Consider the following 19,627-nt stretch of genomic DNA (forward strand, 5'->3'; position numbering starts at 1 on the left):
TGAACATAAAAATACTATTCCAATTTTACCCTTGAAAATTGTTAAAAGAGGTGCGAAATGAAACGAAATTAAAAGATGAGGAATACATTCCGCCAAAATCAAAAGTTTAAGATTAAACCGAAAAAGTGAATATGGGTGTAAAAAGCAATTTACTCTTTATTATATTTTTAACAGTGTATACATAATAATGCCTTTCAGCATTTCTTACAAAAATTCCTAGAATCCACCCATTTCCCCTGCTCCTGCTATTTTTCAACGTCTGAGTCCATTCCTAACGACTGAAACCCAATATTCTATGTCCCAAACCTTAATAAATAATACCTGTGATCATAATATGTTTCTCCTTCCTTTTCAACCACCCTCACCTATACATTCTAATGGATACACCTACCTGGCAACCAGCAAGAGCCACCTTGGCTGGGAGAAAAAGACTAAATTTAGGCTGCCTTCATGTCATTGCGAACAATTTTTGTGACTGTTGCATTGCAAAAGAAACACCTCTGGCAATTTAGAAGATGCCTAGAAATGCAGCCAAAACAAGAATTATGGGAACACGGTACAAATTTGGTGTCTGCATCACAGGCATAGCATATGCAACATGTGCCATCATCTCCCTCTACTTCTCCCTCATAAGTCTTCCTCTCAGATTCATGAGTTTCGGTTCGACATATGAGGAGGCTTGAGATTTTCTCTAGTTGCCTGATTTTTGCAAGTTGAACATCCCCCCTAAAGGACGCAGCCTGGAATATTAACAAGTGGGTCACTAAAAGATTAGTGCAAACATATTATCAGAGGTTAATATGTAACAAAAAACTGATGTGTTGCAACCGAAACAATTTAGCTGCTCACAAACACCCTTCTGTTCAACCGAAACAATTATCTCCGTTCCTCGACCAATTAGGTTGGGTATAATGTTTTTTATAATACGATTTGTGAAGAAAAAGTAAAGGAGAATAGAGCATTCCTTCTCAAATTAGTAGCTTTGAGCTCTAGTTTAGACTGCTAGGAACAGTATGGAGGAAGGAAAAATATTTGTAAAAAAATTAAACATAAAAAGGTATAAATTCCATTCCATTCCCTTGCCAATTTCATCCACCTCAATCAAACACAATATAAGCACTTGTCAAACGCCAAATGAGACGTTCAAGAAACTTACTTGGCTATGATATCATAATACATGAATTTAAAAAAAATGTTAATATATACCTGAAGGATCTAGACATGCCATGTAAATCAGTAAAACACAAAAAAAAAGCAAACACTGTACTTACCCAATCATATTCAATAAGATACTGGAAGCCACAAACAACTGTATCAGGGCAGTCCATACTTGCAAATATTCCAGCAATATCATTCTCCTTTGTACTAATACTAGCATCAAACAAATTTAAGACAATGCCAGCAAGAGGTGCTAATATCATGCCTCTATTTATCTTCTCCGGAGAGTGGCCAGGTCGTCTAATTGTTCTGCATTGTCAACGTCGAATATGTAAGAAAAGATCTCAAAAATCCTTGGGAAATTTTTACATCTCTGATATAAACACTTAAAGATTTACATCAAAGAATATTCGATCAATTGTTAATTTGAACTATATATCAGCGCTTTGAATATTCAAGATTCTAAACCCCACACATTTGAAGTCAGACCTAAAACTCGACCAAAGGAAAAAAAATTGAAGCTTCCTCTAATGAATTTTATTCTTACATCAACTTTCGGGCATTTTTAAGCAAAACTCAAATCTTTCTTATAATATGATTTGCAAATATTAGGAAAAAAATCGAATTAAAATACACATCTACGTTAATAAAACCACTAGGGAATATCCCCCTGTATCAGCTGACAGGCTAGACGCTAGGCACTTGGTCCTACCCCTGAGGTCCATCATCCACTAAAACCATAATCTAGAAGTTTGACAGCCATAAAATAAATAAATAAAAAGTCGTCTCTGGGTTTTTAACTCCAGGATTGCCTAGGCGGAATTCGGAACAAATGAAAATCCAGATTAGGTATATTGAACGCTATTTTAGTTCAATTTGGTCTTCCCTCTCTTAAAAGATGTAGACATATTTTATTAGACAGAAAAGTGATAGACAATAATAAAAAACATACAATTCAATAAATTCAGGATCCGCCACTGCCATCAAGTGATTCAAAATAAAAACAATCAACTCAACCAATCTACGCAGGTTCATATCCGAGCCTGAAAGAAAGGCTTGGGGGATTTCGCGAGTACAAAACTCTAGCACTCTTGCAAGATTGCATGAGAGATCAAATATGACGCTACATTTCCTCTGCTGCAAATCCATGATCTACAGAGAATGATTTAAAACAAGGTTGTAAACAGTTAAAAAGGAAACAAGAGATCCATTTGGAATTAATACTGTAAATTAAACATGCATACACAATAAAAAAAATAATAATACTAATCATATACGTAACTACTAACAAGCAAACAGAGGATGTTTATGAAGTAGCATAACCATAAACTCTAACACTCGAGGCCCAATCCTTGTAGTGTGTTTCGGTATAAAAGCGTATGTTTCGGTATAATAGTGTGCATGGACAAAGATGGAATTTAACTAATATTTTACCTCTACAATAACCCAAAAGCTTTGAACGTCTTATTATGGTATCACAGTTCTATCACTTAATATATCAATAATAAACTGTAATCTTTGAATTTTTCGATAATCTTCTCTTAAGCCTTCTGCATACAAAATATTGTAACCCCCTACATTACTATAGAGACCAATAACCTTATTTGGAGATAAGTCTAAAGAGATGACTGAGCAGAATCCTAGCTACACAATATACAAGATGCATTGCTGACAACCTAAGAGAAAATTATCCTAGCCAGAATTTTTAAAAAGCACAAGTACTCACAGAGTATTTATTAGCACACACTAAAGCAGAATTACACTACACAGTCCAGCATCAGATTATTATCCGCCTTGCTAATAAATTATATTCTCTGCCGTCATTAGATTGTTACTGACACAATTATTTATAAATCTCGCTAAATGTTTGTCATTAATCTAATTGTGATGTGTTTTCAAATTACCTTGTACTTTTCCTGGATTTCTCTAATAGAAACAGAAAACTCTGTCATTGCCCAACTTAGGGTGTTAAACAGACGGTTGAGAAATGCTGAGAATAACTCTTCATCCCCAATGCAAGCCTCCCGGAGTAAATTCTTTCAAACAAAAAAAATAATAATAACTTATTGAGTATTGAAGTCGGTCAAGTAAGTAACTAGAGGTTAAAAAGAATGTTAGAGGTGATACGTGGATTACCAAATTACCTGAAATGTAACTGATGATGTTGAAGTTTCTCCGTGCTTAGACGAACCAAAGCCAGAACCCTTGCACAGACGGAGAAGAATATTTGTGACGGGGATCCAGGATCTGTTATCAAATGCTGACAACAATGCTCTTGGCAGACATTGCGTAGCTGCTTCATTTATCTCAAAAGCGACCAGAGATTCCTTGTACTGTACCAACACAGATATAGACTGGAGAAGAAGATCCCTAAGTTCTGCACTTGATATCCTTGAATCGTTGAAGTGAGTGACAATAAAACTCACCTATACGCAAATCATATCCAACACAAACCCAATTACTCCGTATAAGTTTCAGGTGAATATAGAATACCACGTCAAATAACATATAACATGCTAAAACTATTTTTTATAACATAATATAATAGAATATAAGATCCTGGTAAGATCTCCTTGCAACACCTTGAGGTTTCCAGAGAGTTGGTAACTTAACATGTTATCAGAGTCCTGTACCCCCAATATTTCTCATACTTTAAATTGGACACCACGGCAAATCTGTTGCCCCAAGATGGAGCCAAGTGATCCACTCTTTGACCCAAAAATGGGCATTCTAGTGAGAGGAGTGTAAAAATATAAGCCCTCCTAACAATTAAGGTTTAAGGAGAGTTGGTAACTTAATACTAAAGTAGTATAATAACTTTTGGAAACAAGGGTATGCTAGCTTTAGGTGAGTTGTAATTGTAATTTGCAAACAACCTTAAAAGTGATTAGAAGATCATATTACTATCTCCACCCCTTTCTCTTTTAACAATTTTGCTGCTGCCATCTTAATCAGCCTAATTAATAGGTGATATTCTCAAGAATTAAGCATAGAAGTCTAAATTTTGTTATTGCCCGCTCTTTCACCCCCCGGCCAATAGGGGGAATCGATTTGTGCTACCTAACTCTGCTTGGTCATTCTGCCTCTGCATTTGCTTAGTAGATAATGTAGCTCTCACAAAAAAAAATCTCACACGCACAAATAAAGCGCATCCATCTTATCAAAAAGCAAAAACCATGCATCTGGACAATCACTACAGTAATGCATTGCATGTATTATCAAAAATGTAATACGAAGACGTACAAAAGAGGCAAGGCCTTGATTGATAAATATTGCAGTAGGAACAAAAGGAGGATCACTCTTACGCAAGACATGGAAGCAGTCAACCTGCAAGCGGCAGAAGAAATCCCAATGAACAAAATCAAGCAGAAAGCTAATTACAGGTGTAATATTATGAAACAATCACATAGCACAGTAACTGCATCAAGAACAGCAAATATTAAGTAAAACTCCAAATGGAAGAAGGCTCGCCAAATGAGTGAAGAAACTCATGGGGGATCATACATTGCCTTGTTTCAAGATACCAACGAGATATAATAACAAAAAAACAATTGCAAAAACCCAATGTATTCATCTTGCAAAAGTCAACAAGACGAACTTAACACAAGTAGTGGTGATTCAGTAGAAGATGCATACTCATAAATGAGAAGAAAGGAATGATAACCGGCGCAAGAAGAATTTGTAAGCTAAAAATTATACAGTTATTAACTTCGTAAGAAAATGCATAAAGTCAAAGTATCTGGACCATGTTTGTTTCATGTGATTATAGTCCCGACTATTAGCTATATTCCCGACTGTTAGCTTATGTACATAAATAAATTTGATTATCTATATTATTCATCAATATTTTCCCATGTATTTCAATCAATTTTCTAGTTAATTTACATTTGATTGAAATACCACACTCCTAAGAGGGTGGTATTAAATGATCCCCCAAAATGGACTAGAAAGTGAATAAAACTGGTGCATAGGTTTTACTACTGATAAAAAGGGACCAACAATGGATATTAAAAAACCCTTAAGTAATAAATGAAGTGGTGCAGATCACACACCTTAGTTTTGATGGGATCAAGTTCCTAATAGATAATCTAATAATGTAGATAAATTAACATTTGTAAGATAAAACTAAATGAAAGAACATTACAGGCTTCTCTTATGAGACCGCAAATTAAGTTTCTATCTCACTTTCTATCTATCACACACACACACACACACACATATATTTACATATATATAAAACAAATTAAAAAAAAAGAGAAGATAAATAATAGTAACTCAGTAACAATTTCACATTACTTCTTGAATATCTTACTATCCAAAACTCCATCTCCGTGATCTATAAGTAATAAAAAAACTAGTTTAAATGTCTCTTGAAAGAAGGCGAGGAAAATGAAAATGGCTAGGAAGAGTTTCATTCCTGCCTTTAAATATTAACTCAAATGCAAAGAATACAATGGCACTAGTACAAAACTGTAACACATATATAACAGAGCTGTCACTTGTTTACCGGAAGGAGAGGAAGGCAACTGAACCTACCAGGGTCTCAAGATAATATTCTGGAACATAGATGAAGACAGGATCCATTTTGCTGAGAACTAAAAGCAATTGAACAATCCACATGCATGTTGCATACATTCCCCGCTGCTTCCATCGGGCACAAAGTGAGATGCGGTACCTTTTATCCACAAAGAATCATATGAATAGAATCAAGGGCCAAAGAAATACTCAAAAACGGTTAAAAATGGGAGAGGCTAGAAATTTTAAATAGTGTAAGACCACTAGCAACCTAATACTGACGTGCTAAACACAAACTCCCATTCCCATTGGTCCAAGTCTAGCAAATCCTATTACAGCTCTAGACAACAAGGATAAGCGCACTTTTTAGCACCAAGTGACATTTAGGCTTGATTTATTAACTAAAAATAACATTCAACATAAACAAGAATGCAAGTGAAAAAATTATTTATCATTTCTTTTAAAAATATCTCTCCAGACGATCAACTCACCAGGCACATTTTCTAACACAATCCACCAATTCTTCTCGATACACAGTACGAGCTTCCTTCAAACGCTTTAATTGCTCCCCAGTAGCTCTTTCACGTATCTGCTTATCAGTTTCTTCCAGGAGTGAGATCGATTGTGCCTGATGAGATATGCATGATGATGCCTAGCAAAAAAATCATGTTAGATGTAATTTTCAATTAAAAAGAAAAACTGAAGGATGCCTACATATAAAGCCGTTAACAGGACTTCTACTACAAAAACACATCATCGTCAGACCAGAATGCCCAAGGCAGTTAATTGTTGCACAAGGGAGGGGGCAAACTGTAAATAAAATATAAAGTTCAATTTGGATGATGGACAAAAAAAATACAAGAAAAAATAGGAGCAACGGTGTTTCTACTAGCAAACAAAATTTGGACAAACATTCATACAGGAAATTCTTTACGTGCAACTAGTATAAAGTATTAATTAACATGAAGACCGTACTGCAGCTTGAACACCTCTACCTGAGTTCAAGAGAAAGTTATAGGTGTGAACTTCAAGATATTGCTAGAAAAAATGGATTATGCAAGTAATACTACCATGATGAAGCATATAAGTCACCAATATATCAGTATGCTGAACTCTGGAAAAGAATCGATAAATGTAACTGTAATACTTATCTAGTGGTAGAAGTGCATCATTAATAAAGAAAACCAATTAAACACACTTTGATTGGGGCCTAAATTTCTATGGCATACACTAAAAACATTTTCAATGAGATTAAGGTAAGACATGAGCTGAAGTTGCTTTTGGAATTCCTACCTGTTTGAAGATTGGTGCAAGACCTAGATTATACAATAGAAGAAGTGCATCTAACAGTTCCTCTTCTTTAAGTATTGCTGATGACATATTGCTCTCCCTTGGAACAATTCTCGACAACGACCGATAACCAAACCCAGACTCTGACTGATCGCTTGTGCTGGGTTTATCAGCTATCTCATCGTTCAAACTTCCAGTACTGCATTCGGCAGCACTATGAGATGATCTCTCTGGAAGAGAGCTGCAGTGACCCTGAGAATCTTTCGTGGCATATCTGATTGGATGCTTTGAAGTTCTTGTAAAATCATCATAACTTGAACAACAACACGGCTTTGTCCAACCAGAATGGGTTACTCTGATTCCTTCACTGTCCATACACCCTTCTTCCCATCTAATCACTTCATCTTCTTGCTCCTTGCTTACAGGATGCGATTTTGATAGATGACTGTATGATCCTCCAAGCCTAGAAACATCAATGCTATGATGATTGCTTTTAAGAAACAATGCAACAGGAAAACTTTGTTGGCCACCCCTATGGAGAAAACCAACATCAGGTCTCACATCAGTTCCACAACCTTTCATCCAACCAGAAAAATCCCCTAGTGAGGAACCTTCTGATAAGAAATGGAGTATCACAGTATATAAGGAAATAATAGTTGAGTTGCTTGCTACTCCTGGAGGAGGCATATTATGGCCCGCTCCCCTGTTTCTGAAGAGTAAATTCTGCAGAAATGTCCTGAACAAAGAACCCGGTGATTGAGGAGGCATTACAGGTGGAATAAACTCCATGACCAAGTGGCAGAGCTCCCTATGCTTCTCCTCAATCTGCAGAGAGGAATGAGCAATTATTGGATTATTGGATGAGACATGACAAATTTCCGATGAACTTAGAGGAACCAGCCTAAATTGAACTTAAGACCCTTTCGGAATAACTTCAAACAGTAAAAATATTACCAACACATCGACTTATACGTACTAGTAGTTGTATCAGATAAGAGATCTAGTTGGACTTGTGGAAATGGGGTTCTGCATTTAAAATAAAAATTCGAAACATGTAAAACATAAACAGAAGCGAGAATAACTAATAACAGAATTGCGTTTAACAAACATCTGTTCAATTATTATTCAAATTCAAATACAATTATAATAGGAGGGGAAGGAGTAGCTGGAATAACAAGCATCTCAAAATCGACAACCTGCTTCAATACGTGAATTGAGATTTGATGCCGGACAATACTTGAAAACACAAATCACTTGGGACATTGAACTGCAGAGAAAATCTCTACTCCAAGAATAATCCTCAAATTAATAATATATCAATATTCAGATAAGAATCCAGTATAATCAAGCATACAATGAATGTACATACCATGTAACATGTGAGTACTGGAATACAAAACCCTGATGGACTAATAAAATAGACACAAAAACAAGTGGATTAAATAAACAAACCAGTCTGGTTATAAATATGTAATATCAGGACTATTTAATTATGTAGGTTGTGAAATATATGGGATCCAAGCTGAAAGATGCAATTAAGTTCAGATGAGGGCGTACTTTATCCACTGCATCAGATAAGGCCGTAGTTGTCAGCATCATGCTATTTTCATAAGAAATGTCCTCACTTGAACCAGGCCACCATACACAAGGCATCATGCAACGAAGGTCCTGCTTGTTAGGAATCTTTTGTGATAGAAAAGCTTCAAACAATAATTCAAAATCTGACTTCCACCAAACTATCATCAACTCTTCCCTTCTCAACATGTGACACACCAACGCCAGATAAGGATATGAACCAGAATATGGGCATTCGGTTAGAACAACTGATGCTGTTTTACAACAACATGCGATGGCATTTAAGATATTGTCAAAAATCACTGTTGATTCTTCAAATTCTAAAAATATATCAAGTACTCTATCCAACGTTCTATAGTCATGAGGTGCCTGCAATTTAAAAACTTCAATAATGAAAGACAAAAGTGGGCCTCCTGCTATATATTCTGCACTCTCAGCTTCTGCATCAATTGCTGCATATAACTCCTGGGTTATTGCTCGAGAGACGGGATCAAAAATGTCTTCAAACGAAACAAATCTTTTCAATCTTCTCATTCTCCCGCCAGTTGTGGAACCTGACGTCTCCATGCATTGAATATCCAGCAGTCTTGAAAAACAATGCAATAAATGAGTAGCAAGAGAATTTGTTAATGGTGGTGGCTGAATCGGAAAAAATCCTTCTATAGGATATCTAAAGGGGCGGGCCCCAAAATTTAAGTCACACCTTTCACCCTGAGAAAGAGAAATTGCAGGATAATACCCCAGTCCAGGAACCATCTTGCGAATACCGCCAAATGCCACTCCTAGAGAAACACCATTCCTGTAGAAGGATATTTCATCATGATCTAAGTCTATACAACATCCAATTACATCACCAACAACCCACGACTGACCATAAGCTTCAGCTTCTTTGTTCCATTTACTGACCCTTTTCCCGTCATATGCATAAGAATCATCAGCATCCCCTACCCCTTCGTGATCAGTGAAAGGGCAAGAAAGAGTCACCCATCCAAGCTGCTGTATACCAGATGTTTCAAGAATAGCTTCAAACATCCATTTTCCTTTCCATACACAAGCATTGGCCCTTGCACTACTAAACATAGCATTACTCTCAAGAACAAGAGGGGGCTTGACAATTCGAATATCACCACAAACACTCGATTCTTCAATCATAACTTTGTGAGGACCATACACATCCCCCATGGTTGATACCCCGTCCCTATAAACATTACATAAACTTTTACGATACTTTGAGATATCACTCTTTATAATAGCACGAACTGTATTAGTATCAACCGGAGAAGTCAGCGAATTAACAGTTCTGCAAGGGAGATCGAGTATATATTCAAGAGTACGTTCAACTGACTGATCACCAAAATCATCACAATACGACACACGGCGGTTATTCTGAGAAGTCCCTTTCCCATCCTCATCATTCAATACCACAGCCAACCCAGACATAATCCCACCAATCCGCAGGCCGTCTTCAGCCATACGTAAGGGAGGCAACACCTTAATCCACCACAATAACCTCTAAAAACGTTTTCTAATTACGCACCTCACAGCAACATCCAATCCCCAACTACCTAACATATATCAATTAAACCTCCAATTACCTAGCAAACAAGTAATATATTTCCGTTGAGTTTCGAAACAAAATCGAAAACACCTACAACAATTAAACGATTACAATTTCGAAACACGAAAAGATAATTGAAATTAAAGCTAGCTGTTTCCAGTACAAAAAGAAAATCACGATTGATATCAACATAAATACATAAAAAACACAAAAAGCAAGCAATTGAATAAAACTGGCTACATATACATACAATAGATGGGATAGATACTTACAAAGGAACTGAAATTAGGGCTTCATTGACATGTGCGAGTTTGTTTGTAACAGAAAACGAAATCTATAATTTGAGATTTTCTATTCTATTAAAATAGTTTATTTATTGTTATGATAAATAAATTCCAGGAAAATTGGGGGGAGGGAGGGATAGAAATGAAGTACAAGCTGAGCTGACCGGGAACAAGCCCTAGAAATAGGAAAAGTGACTGACACGTGTACGCCGGAGACGTGGCGGCTTTGCTAACTTACGCTTTGATTGTAAACGTCAACCACTTGTTGGACTTGAAACGAGATGGTGATTATTAGAGATTAATAATTGTGTGTTCTTTGGGCGTCACCGCTCAATTATATATATCTTGGTTTAGGATTTTACTATTGCTGTAAATATTTGTGACAGTAGCTGGTTTCTTGTTTTACTGTGTTTAGTACTTGACTTTTGAGTTTGAATCGGTGATCTTTACTTGTGGAAGGAGAAAACAAACTTGTTTCTTATTTATCCAAACTTTAAATAATTAACTGTTGTTTTTAGAAAATTCCAACCCCGAAATTGTTGAAACGTGCATTAATTGGATATATGTGGATGTGAGTTGAGCTACTTTCATCGAGTTTCATTTGTTTCTAGATTTGTTTGTCTCTGGAATTTAGATTACTCTATGCTGTTTTACACCGCTCAATCATATATCTTTTGAGAGAGATCACTAGTCTTCAGTCTTATTACGAGTGAGACTATACTTTAGTTTAAAAAGCCTTTGTTTTATGCTTCTGGGTTATATTTTTTACATTTATTATATTTATATTTTTTGACTCTTTTTTTGCGTAATAATAAGACGTATTATTAACCTATATATGAGTTGATAGTACAATTTCCAATAAAAATTAATATTGATAAAGAACATGTTAAATAACTATTAAAACGTCACAAGCCCTAAACAAACAAGATTGTTAATCCCGGACAACCTAACCGTTGAATTACAGAGTTGGTTGAATGTAATTTTTGGTTTCTTCTTGATTTTAAGAACTTCTCTAAGGGGTCGTTTGGTTCGCGGGATGGTATAGGGTTGGAATGAGGAATCGGGTTAAACTGGTATGGGTTTGGAATTTGATACTTGATATATCTTGTTTGGTTCAAAAAAAGAATGGGAATGATACCCTTACATTGTGTTTGGTTAATAAAGTCGTGGGAATCAAGAAATAAAAATGATCTAGACAAACATAGCACATTGTTAAGAGAACTATAGCATTATCAGAATTTAAAGGGACGTTAAATTCAAGTTGTCGAATTCATTTGTCACCCAAAAAGAAATCTACTTTTCCCACACTAATGTGGTGATAAAAAGAAGTAGATTCGACAAGAGCAGAACACTAAATATCAGAAAGTAAAAGATATAAGATTATAAAGCTAAAGTTGATCACAAAATTAAGATAGGTTATAAGCTTATGGAAATGGATACTGACTACTGAGTGTATGACTCAATCTACATGCATTAATGTTTAAGAAGACAAATGAATCTGACAAAATAACAATGAAAGGATTGTAAGCAAACATACAAAAAAAACAGACTTCGCCAAAGCCAAAAGTAAAATGAAATCTGGAATAAAATCAATTGAATCCAACAAAGGTAAAGAAGCATACAGATATACACAGTAAAGACTAAAGGAGATTCACATAGACATCATAAAGCTGAAGGTGAGGTCAACATTGTCTCCTCCATTTTTTCAGAAACCAAACAGAAACATGGGTCAGCACAAGTTTCTATAAAGAAATTAATGAGAGAAATACAAGTTAATTGCAAAAAGAACACAAACAATCAAAGTACTGTTTATCCTCACTACCCACAACAATACACAGTCTTTTCCCAAATGTTCAAAATACAAATTAGAGGACCAGGTTTAACACTATCTATCTTCATAATTTCTGAATAATCATGCAGCATCTTACAAAATAAACAAAAAAATGTAAACAAAAAGAGCAAATAGAGTGAACTTACTTAGTATTTTGACAGCCAAACTTCCAAAAAACGGCATAACAAACAGAAGCAAAAAAACAACAACTGATTTGTCTGAAATGAGCATTACAATCCAATTCATAATTAAAAATGAAATACAACTAAAGTACTGGTTTCAAAAGAAAATCAAAATCCAAGATGCTAAGTATTAAATTCAAATGAAAATAAAAAATCCAACTTAACGATTACGACTAATTATGTCAAGCACCACTTCTTTCTTCCAGGCATCATTTGGACTTGAAAAGAAAACATCCATCTGGTTTGGATTTGACGAAAACAAACTTGCAGCTCTAATTGCTTCAGCTTGGGTAATACCAGGTAAACTAGCAATCTCAGTTAATAACCTTTTTTTTTGCTCGACAACCTCTGTTTCACGTTCCTGAGTGGCATACATTGTTTTCGCAATCGTTGCCAAATGACTGCTCATATCCTTCATAAAACCTGTAAATTCACTAGCCATTTGATTGGATGTTAAATCTATAGAAGGAGTAGGTTTCTTCTTCTCACAGCTTTTTGGAACCTTTTCTTTCTTAATTTTTTTGGCAGGGGCTTGTAATGGAGAATCGTCGTCACTATAATCAATGTCCAGATTCACAGTCTCCTCGAGATTATGTATAGAGTCCTCTGGCAATTCAGATGCAGTACCGTTGGCTCTATCAACACCAAAAATTAGATCTAACCTGTCAATATAAGGGAAAGGAGTCCTCCACAATCCTCCAGCTTTGGGATGATTCTAAAAAATATGTGCATTAGTAACAATGATATAAATATTTCAATGATTAATAAATTAAGTGGCATTTCATTTACCTTGCAAAAATCATCATAAGCTTGTCTCTCACAAACAATCATTTTTGTTTGATCATCCCACTGAAATCCAGAAGTTCTATTTACCATTTCACAAATAACAGCATACTTATCTTTGAACCATTTAACTTTCGATTCAATGTGGGGAATAGCTTTCAAAGCACAACCAGGAAATTTGATGTTCAACATAAGCTCCAAGTGATTCAGATAGCCATTTTTAAAGCCTCCTTCTCCTTTCCATTGTTGGTCAGTACTCATATCCAGCAAACAATTAATTAAAGCTTCTTCTTCCTCTTTTTTCCAAAAACGCTTGTTCCTCCCCCTTCCACTATTTGAACTCTGACTGCTTGCATCCATCCTAAATAAAACTGAGACATGATATATAACAAAATATACATATTAAGGGCCAATAAATTATCAAAAAAAATACTTTTATTAAACTCCAAAAGATAAAATTTTCAAAAATAATACAACCCTAAGTAGCTCTCCAAATGTACAAATGACTGAAGTATATAACAAAGATAATGCATCCCTAACTAGCTCTCCAAGTATTAAATAGAGTTTGTGCTAAGTCATTTCTGAAAGTAGTCCATGCATTAGATGACTGAACAAGGGTAATGTATTCAATTTCTTCATCACTACTATCTCCCTCACTATCGTTATGTCTATCACTATCAGTGTCATCTGAATCATCATCAACCTCAAGATTTGTGGGCATGTGTTTGCGAATCAAATTATGTAATAAAGCACACGCCGTTACTATACGAGCTTGGGTTCGGATTGGAAAAAAGGAAGGGCTTCTTAAAATTCCCCATCTTCCCTTCAATAAGCCAAAACTTCTTTCAATTACATTCCTTGCTTTGGAGTGTCTCATATTAAAATATTCCTCTGCACTTGCTGGTTGTCGATCTTCCCATACTTTCAAGTGGTAATGGTGCCCCCTAAAAGGTGTAAGAAACCCCTCACAATTTGTGTAACCCGCATCTGCTAAATAGTAACAACCTGAATAAAATAAAAAGAATAAATTTTTAGTATGAATCTTGATAGACTCACTAGATTTATTATTTTAGTTATTTTTATTACCTTGAGGCACCTTCAGACCGTTAGGCCTAGATATTGCATCTCGTAGAACACGACCATCATGTGCGGAACCTTCCCATCCAGGTAAGACAAATATAAATTCCATATTTGGTGTACATACACCTAAGACATTCATTGCAAGATTGCCTTTTCGTGTTCGATATCGTCCCTTCTCCTCATTTTTTACATGAGCGCTAACAAAGGTACCATCTAGAGCTCCTAAGCAATTCTACAAAATTAAAATGTAATTTTTTATACCCACATACAAATCATTAAAGTTAATTATTTAATTAAATGAGTAAATTATATATTCCAACATGTACCTTGAAGGATTTCCATCTATTTGACTTGCAATCCTCTGTTATTGGGGCAGGCTTTTTCAGCAAATATTGATGTAGCTTAAGAACCGCAAGAAGGCACAAATTAAATTGTCTGCTCACACTTTCTCCGCTTCTAAGAAAATATATTCCAACTGTCCTATTTTTTTTGTGATGAGCCAATGTGTACAAAAATATAGCCACTATCTCCTCTAAACTCATATTCCGAGTACTTCTCAATCCCCCAATATCTCTAACCATCTCACAAAGTACAAAAAAAGTTTGTCTGTTCATACGTAATTGGCTTTTACAAGCAACATCACTATATGTGATCAACTCATTCAGATTTTCTAGTCTGTGACGTTTTTTATCTCTACTTCGATGTATTCTATGCATAGACACACCAATTGTACGCAATACCAAATACATGATTATCATATTATTAATAATAACTAATAAAGTCGTAAGTAGTTCATTTTGTCTTCTCCTCCTCTTCTTTAACAATGATAGTCCAGATTCATCCATTTCTGTATAAAATTACTCACAAATTTATAAATCAAACTTACATAAAAAAATACATAAGTGATAAGATAGAATACACACATAATACTTATAAAAATATATGCACATAACAATTACATATATATACATACATCTGAGTTACGATTCATATATATGTATATACATTCTTGATTATTGATTATTGAATTATATATGCCTTCTTGATTATTGATAAAGGCAAAATTATCAGATTACTGGAGAAATTAGAAATTAACGTACCTGAAGCAGAAGATAGGAAGAAGAAATTGAGGCTGCGAGAAGAAGAAGGCCGCGGGAAGATGTGAGCAGAGCCCGGGAAACAAAAAGCGAGGGTAAAAAGTGACGTGTGTGATAAATGATTCCTGAAGGTTTGATATGGCCCATACCCACCTTTGTACATGGGTTTCTAAACCCTATACCTCATGGGTTTGAGGAATGGGTTTTAAAATTAAAAATACTCAACCAAACACAAGGTATGGGTTTTATCCATTCCAACCCCATACCTTATACCCAAACACAATCAGTATTTAAATATGCAAAAGTGTGGAATGAAAATATTGATGTATTCGAACACAAAGTAATTTAAACACAAGTATTTAAAAACTTTCTGGTGGATTGAACTTATCCACCAGAGTTCTTGAAACATATATATATATATATATATATTTCAAGAACTTTGTGATACAAAAATTGTACACAGCTGCTTACAAGTAGAATCACAAGGAACAGAGAAATTCTTCACAGATACAGTTTTTTCTATTTCTCTAGTTGATTGCTTAATTTACTACTATCTACTCTTGATTTATATATTACCAAGTTACAAGTGCACAAGACAAACTAATAAAACAAAATGTGTCTTTGCCTAATCGCATGCTTCTTCATTTCTTCATCCAGTATTTTTTATTTTCTTCAAGTAAGCATGAAAATGCTTCTTTGTTCTCTAAAACCTGTAAATAGGCTGCCACATTTCATTTGCATACAATCAACCCATGTGACTGTCAAGTCACTGTCAACTGCTTTTTAAATTTGTTCATTCGTTGGAACTCTGTTGAATCATCCGTTGAGACTTTGTTGGATCATCCGTTGAGAGTCTGTTGATCATCCGTTGAAACTCTAGTTGATCATCCGTTGAAATCTTGTGGAACATCCGTTGAGAGTATCTTCATGGCAGTTAACTATATTTCACTTATACAAGATTGCAAGTTATCTAATATTTACAATTGGTCAACCTATCTTGCATATCAATCTAATAGTTAGCATGACTTAGAATATCCTACAACTTCTAGTTCTCTAAGGCATTACAATATGCGGAAATATGTTACTAAAATTATTTAAACATAAGTTACTCTCTCAATGGATGACCAATAAAATGATTCACTGAGAGCTACAAAAATCACTTGATTGAATCTATTAAGGTGTTTTTGTAGCATATCATCAAGTCTATAACATATTTCTAACAATCTCCCCCAATTTATGTCTACTAGAATTGTAGGCATAAATTTAGAGGGACTTGATGATAACAAAATACCTATTTACATATAAATTATTTAACAGTAGATAAAACTGATAAGTGCTGTAATTTTATTGAAAGTTGTACAAAAGAAAGTTCAAAGAATTCTCACAAGCCATTTTTCAAGATGCTCCTCTAGTCTGAGCAGATTAATCTTTAGTCCTTGAATGTCTAGTCTTCTTTCCCAGCCTCTCAATGTTTTATTCAATTTGGTGTTGAAGTTGTCTGTAGAACTCAGATTCATCTTCATTTGATTGATCCAGCATCTCCTGCATTTTTTTGAGAGTTTCATTACTTGATATCTTTAGTTGATCATCTAATCTGAAGAATCTTCATATGTTCTTTTCATCCTTGAACTCCATTAACCAATATGGCCTCAAATACACTCTATCCCCATTGTAAGGAATTGTTAAGACTCTTGGGAGTGCATTTGGGTCTCTCCAGCTTCGTCTTATTCTTTCAATCTGGTTGAGTATCTGCTTCTTAGCATCAATATTAAACCCAAAGTTTTTCTTGATTGAGGAGAATATTTTCACTAAGACAGAGAAGCCTTCATTGGGAATCCCATTAAGAAGCCAAGTGATTTCCTTGTCACCCTTGTATCTGAACACAAGTCTCTTTGGAAGTCTGTTGTGGGGATCAATAGCTCTCACTTCATCTAACTCATCCAGATAGAGATTGATGTCTGAGAACTCCTTAATGTCACAAATGAATAGTTGATCTCCTTTGTTGACTGTAGGTTTGGGCTTAAGTAGAGTTTTAGATTTGAATGGAACTGACTTGATTGGCTTGTTTGGTTTGGACTTTCTTCTTTTGGCTGAGGTAGATGGAATTGGGAGATTAAGATCAGGAATTGGTAGGCTTTCCCAGTCTATTGGTTCATCCTTAGGAATTATTGGTTCACCGTGAAAATTCATCTCATGATTGACCTTGAATTCAGCTTGCTCCATTGTGGACAAGGTTGGTTGATTTGAAGTAATAGACTGGGTAGGTTCAGATTCATCTTCTTTCTCTTCTTCTTCTCCAAAATCCAACTTCCTTTTGGTTGTTTCCTTTCTCATCCTTTTTCCAATTTTCTGCTTTGGTTCCTCCGGTTTCTCAGTTTCAGAGATAGTAGCATGCTTCTCAGCTTCTGATTTGGTAGCAACCTATTTAGCCTTTTTCTTAGCTTCTAAGGCAACCTGCTTTCTGATTCTTAAGTCTCAGTTTTTCTTCTCTCTTGGCTTCTGCAAATTGTTGATGTCCAGCCATCACACAAATCTCGTTTTCATGCATGTAGACCTTTGTTACCCTTTTCCTAAAGCCTGAGTCTTTGGGATTCTTGATGTTTGTAATAGAGTTTCCAAGCAGCTTCTTTTCATCAGGATGAGAGTTGCATAGAATAGGTCCAAAGGATTCTTTCCAGAATGTTTTGATGTATGATTCTTGGGCTTCAAGATCACATTGGTCTTTGACTGTCTTTTAGCAAAGGTTTGAACTCTCTCCATGTTCCTCAAGCTTATCTCACTGATAGGGATTTGTCTCAATTGTGTGAAGTGTTTTACAGATTTATCTTGCTTTGTAATTGGACCAAAAACCTTTTCAGTCCTTTCATCAATTTGCTTCATTTGTTCATCCAGCCTGAGCTCAGCTGCTGCAGTATTGATTAAATCAATGTCATCTAGAACTCGTGGCTTAGAAAAAGTAATTGTTGGAACAATCACTTTGCTGACTTGAATTTGCACATCCTTCTCCCCCCTCACTTGCTTGAACAATAGCATCTTCCTCCCCCTTTTTGTTAGCATCAAATTGTGCAGGGTTGGAAGTCTGAGCAGCCACCAATTGCTGTAGCAATTGAGTTTGAGTTTGTTGGTTGGAAAGTATTTGAGCAACTGAGTCTTCAACTTTAGACAGTCTTGAACCCAGATTCTCAACTTTATTATTCAAGTCATACTCTTTCCTCAGATTTTGATTGAGACTGGTCATTGTAGTATCAGGAAGTTTAGCATCCAGTTTCTTGTAGAGATCCTCATTGACTTGAGCCAAATCATGTTTCAGTACATCTACAGTTTGATGATGTTGAAGAGCTTGAATTTTATGCAACTGTAGAGACTCCAGATGGGCTTGCAGAAGTTTCTTGATGCTGGTGTTGTTGGTGGCTTGAATGGCAGCTTGAGTTTCATGAACTAGCTTGAACAAGGTAGACTTGAAATGATGAAGATTACAATCTTTTGAAAACATCCAATCTAGAGTTTCAATCTCTCTCCCTATATTCATGCCTATTTTTCATCATCCTCTCCAAGAAAATCACCACCAAAAGAATCACCAGAGGTTGCAGAATTATACTCAAAATCCTCACAAGTTGTAGAAGGAAGTGAGTTGATTGCATCTTTGGCCCTTAGCATGGAAGTTGTTGTATGCACCAAGTTTAATGCCCTCTCAGCAGCCTCATTGCCCTGTTCATCTAGAATTGGATAAGCTGGAACAGGATGATTAAATGCCTCAGTTTCAAAAGAAACAGAGTCTAAAAAAGCTTGATATTCTTGATGAAATAGCTGCTACTTTTCTGCTTCATTGACATCCATTAACTCACTAACAATGGGCTCTTCCCATTTAGATGTATCTGCTTTTCTCTCATGATCTCTCTTCTCTTGCATCAAAGGCTCCCCTTGGCTTCCAACCCTCACACCCTCACCTTCACCATCTAAGGCGGGACTCCTCTCACTCACTCTTGCCATGCTGGAAGAAATAGCACGTTTTTTATCACTCATTTTCTCTATTTTTGCCTGAGAGCAACTCAACCTCTTACTCAGTTCACTCCCTTCCCTCAATCCTAGTAGTGATTGAACTACTACTAAGTCATCTGCACTTATAATAATTGTGGAAATTTCAAGTGGTGCAGTGTCATTCAAAGGATGATGGATATCCGTTGAAATAGTAGTTGAGAAATTCAACGAATAATTGTTGTTAAGAACATCCGCCGAGAGACAATCACTAGTCGACGGATGAATAATATCCGTCT

The 19,627-nt window shown here is 35.6% G+C and overlaps 1 protein-coding gene across 2 annotated transcripts; it reads right to left on the reverse strand.

Moving 5' to 3' along the window:
* Positions 1-136: 136 nt before the first annotated feature.
* Positions 137-10,672, reverse strand: LOC141712778 (E3 ubiquitin-protein ligase RKP). Of its 2 annotated transcripts, none has more exons than XM_074515850.1 (11): positions 10,369-10,672; positions 8,521-10,133; positions 6,967-7,788; positions 6,165-6,325; positions 5,695-5,833; positions 4,402-4,485; positions 3,303-3,584; positions 3,063-3,194; positions 2,111-2,310; positions 1,272-1,467; positions 137-740 (listed from the first exon to the last, which is right to left on the reverse strand). In XM_074515850.1, the coding sequence occupies exons 2-11, from the start codon at positions 10,009-10,011 to the stop codon at positions 438-440; spliced, it is 3,810 nt and encodes a 1,269-aa protein (XP_074371951.1). In that variant the 5' UTR covers positions 10,012-10,133; positions 10,369-10,672; the 3' UTR covers positions 137-437. The 2 variants fall into 2 exon arrangements, with proteins under 2 accessions (XP_074371951.1, XP_074371950.1); XM_074515849.1 differs by having other exon boundaries at positions 8,521-10,186.
* Positions 10,673-19,627: the final 8,955 nt, after the last annotated feature.

This window comes from Apium graveolens, chromosome 3 (genome assembly GCF_009905375.1).
Source record: "Apium graveolens cultivar Ventura chromosome 3, ASM990537v1, whole genome shotgun sequence".
Lineage (NCBI taxonomy): Eukaryota > Viridiplantae > Streptophyta > Magnoliopsida > Apiales > Apiaceae > Apium > Apium graveolens.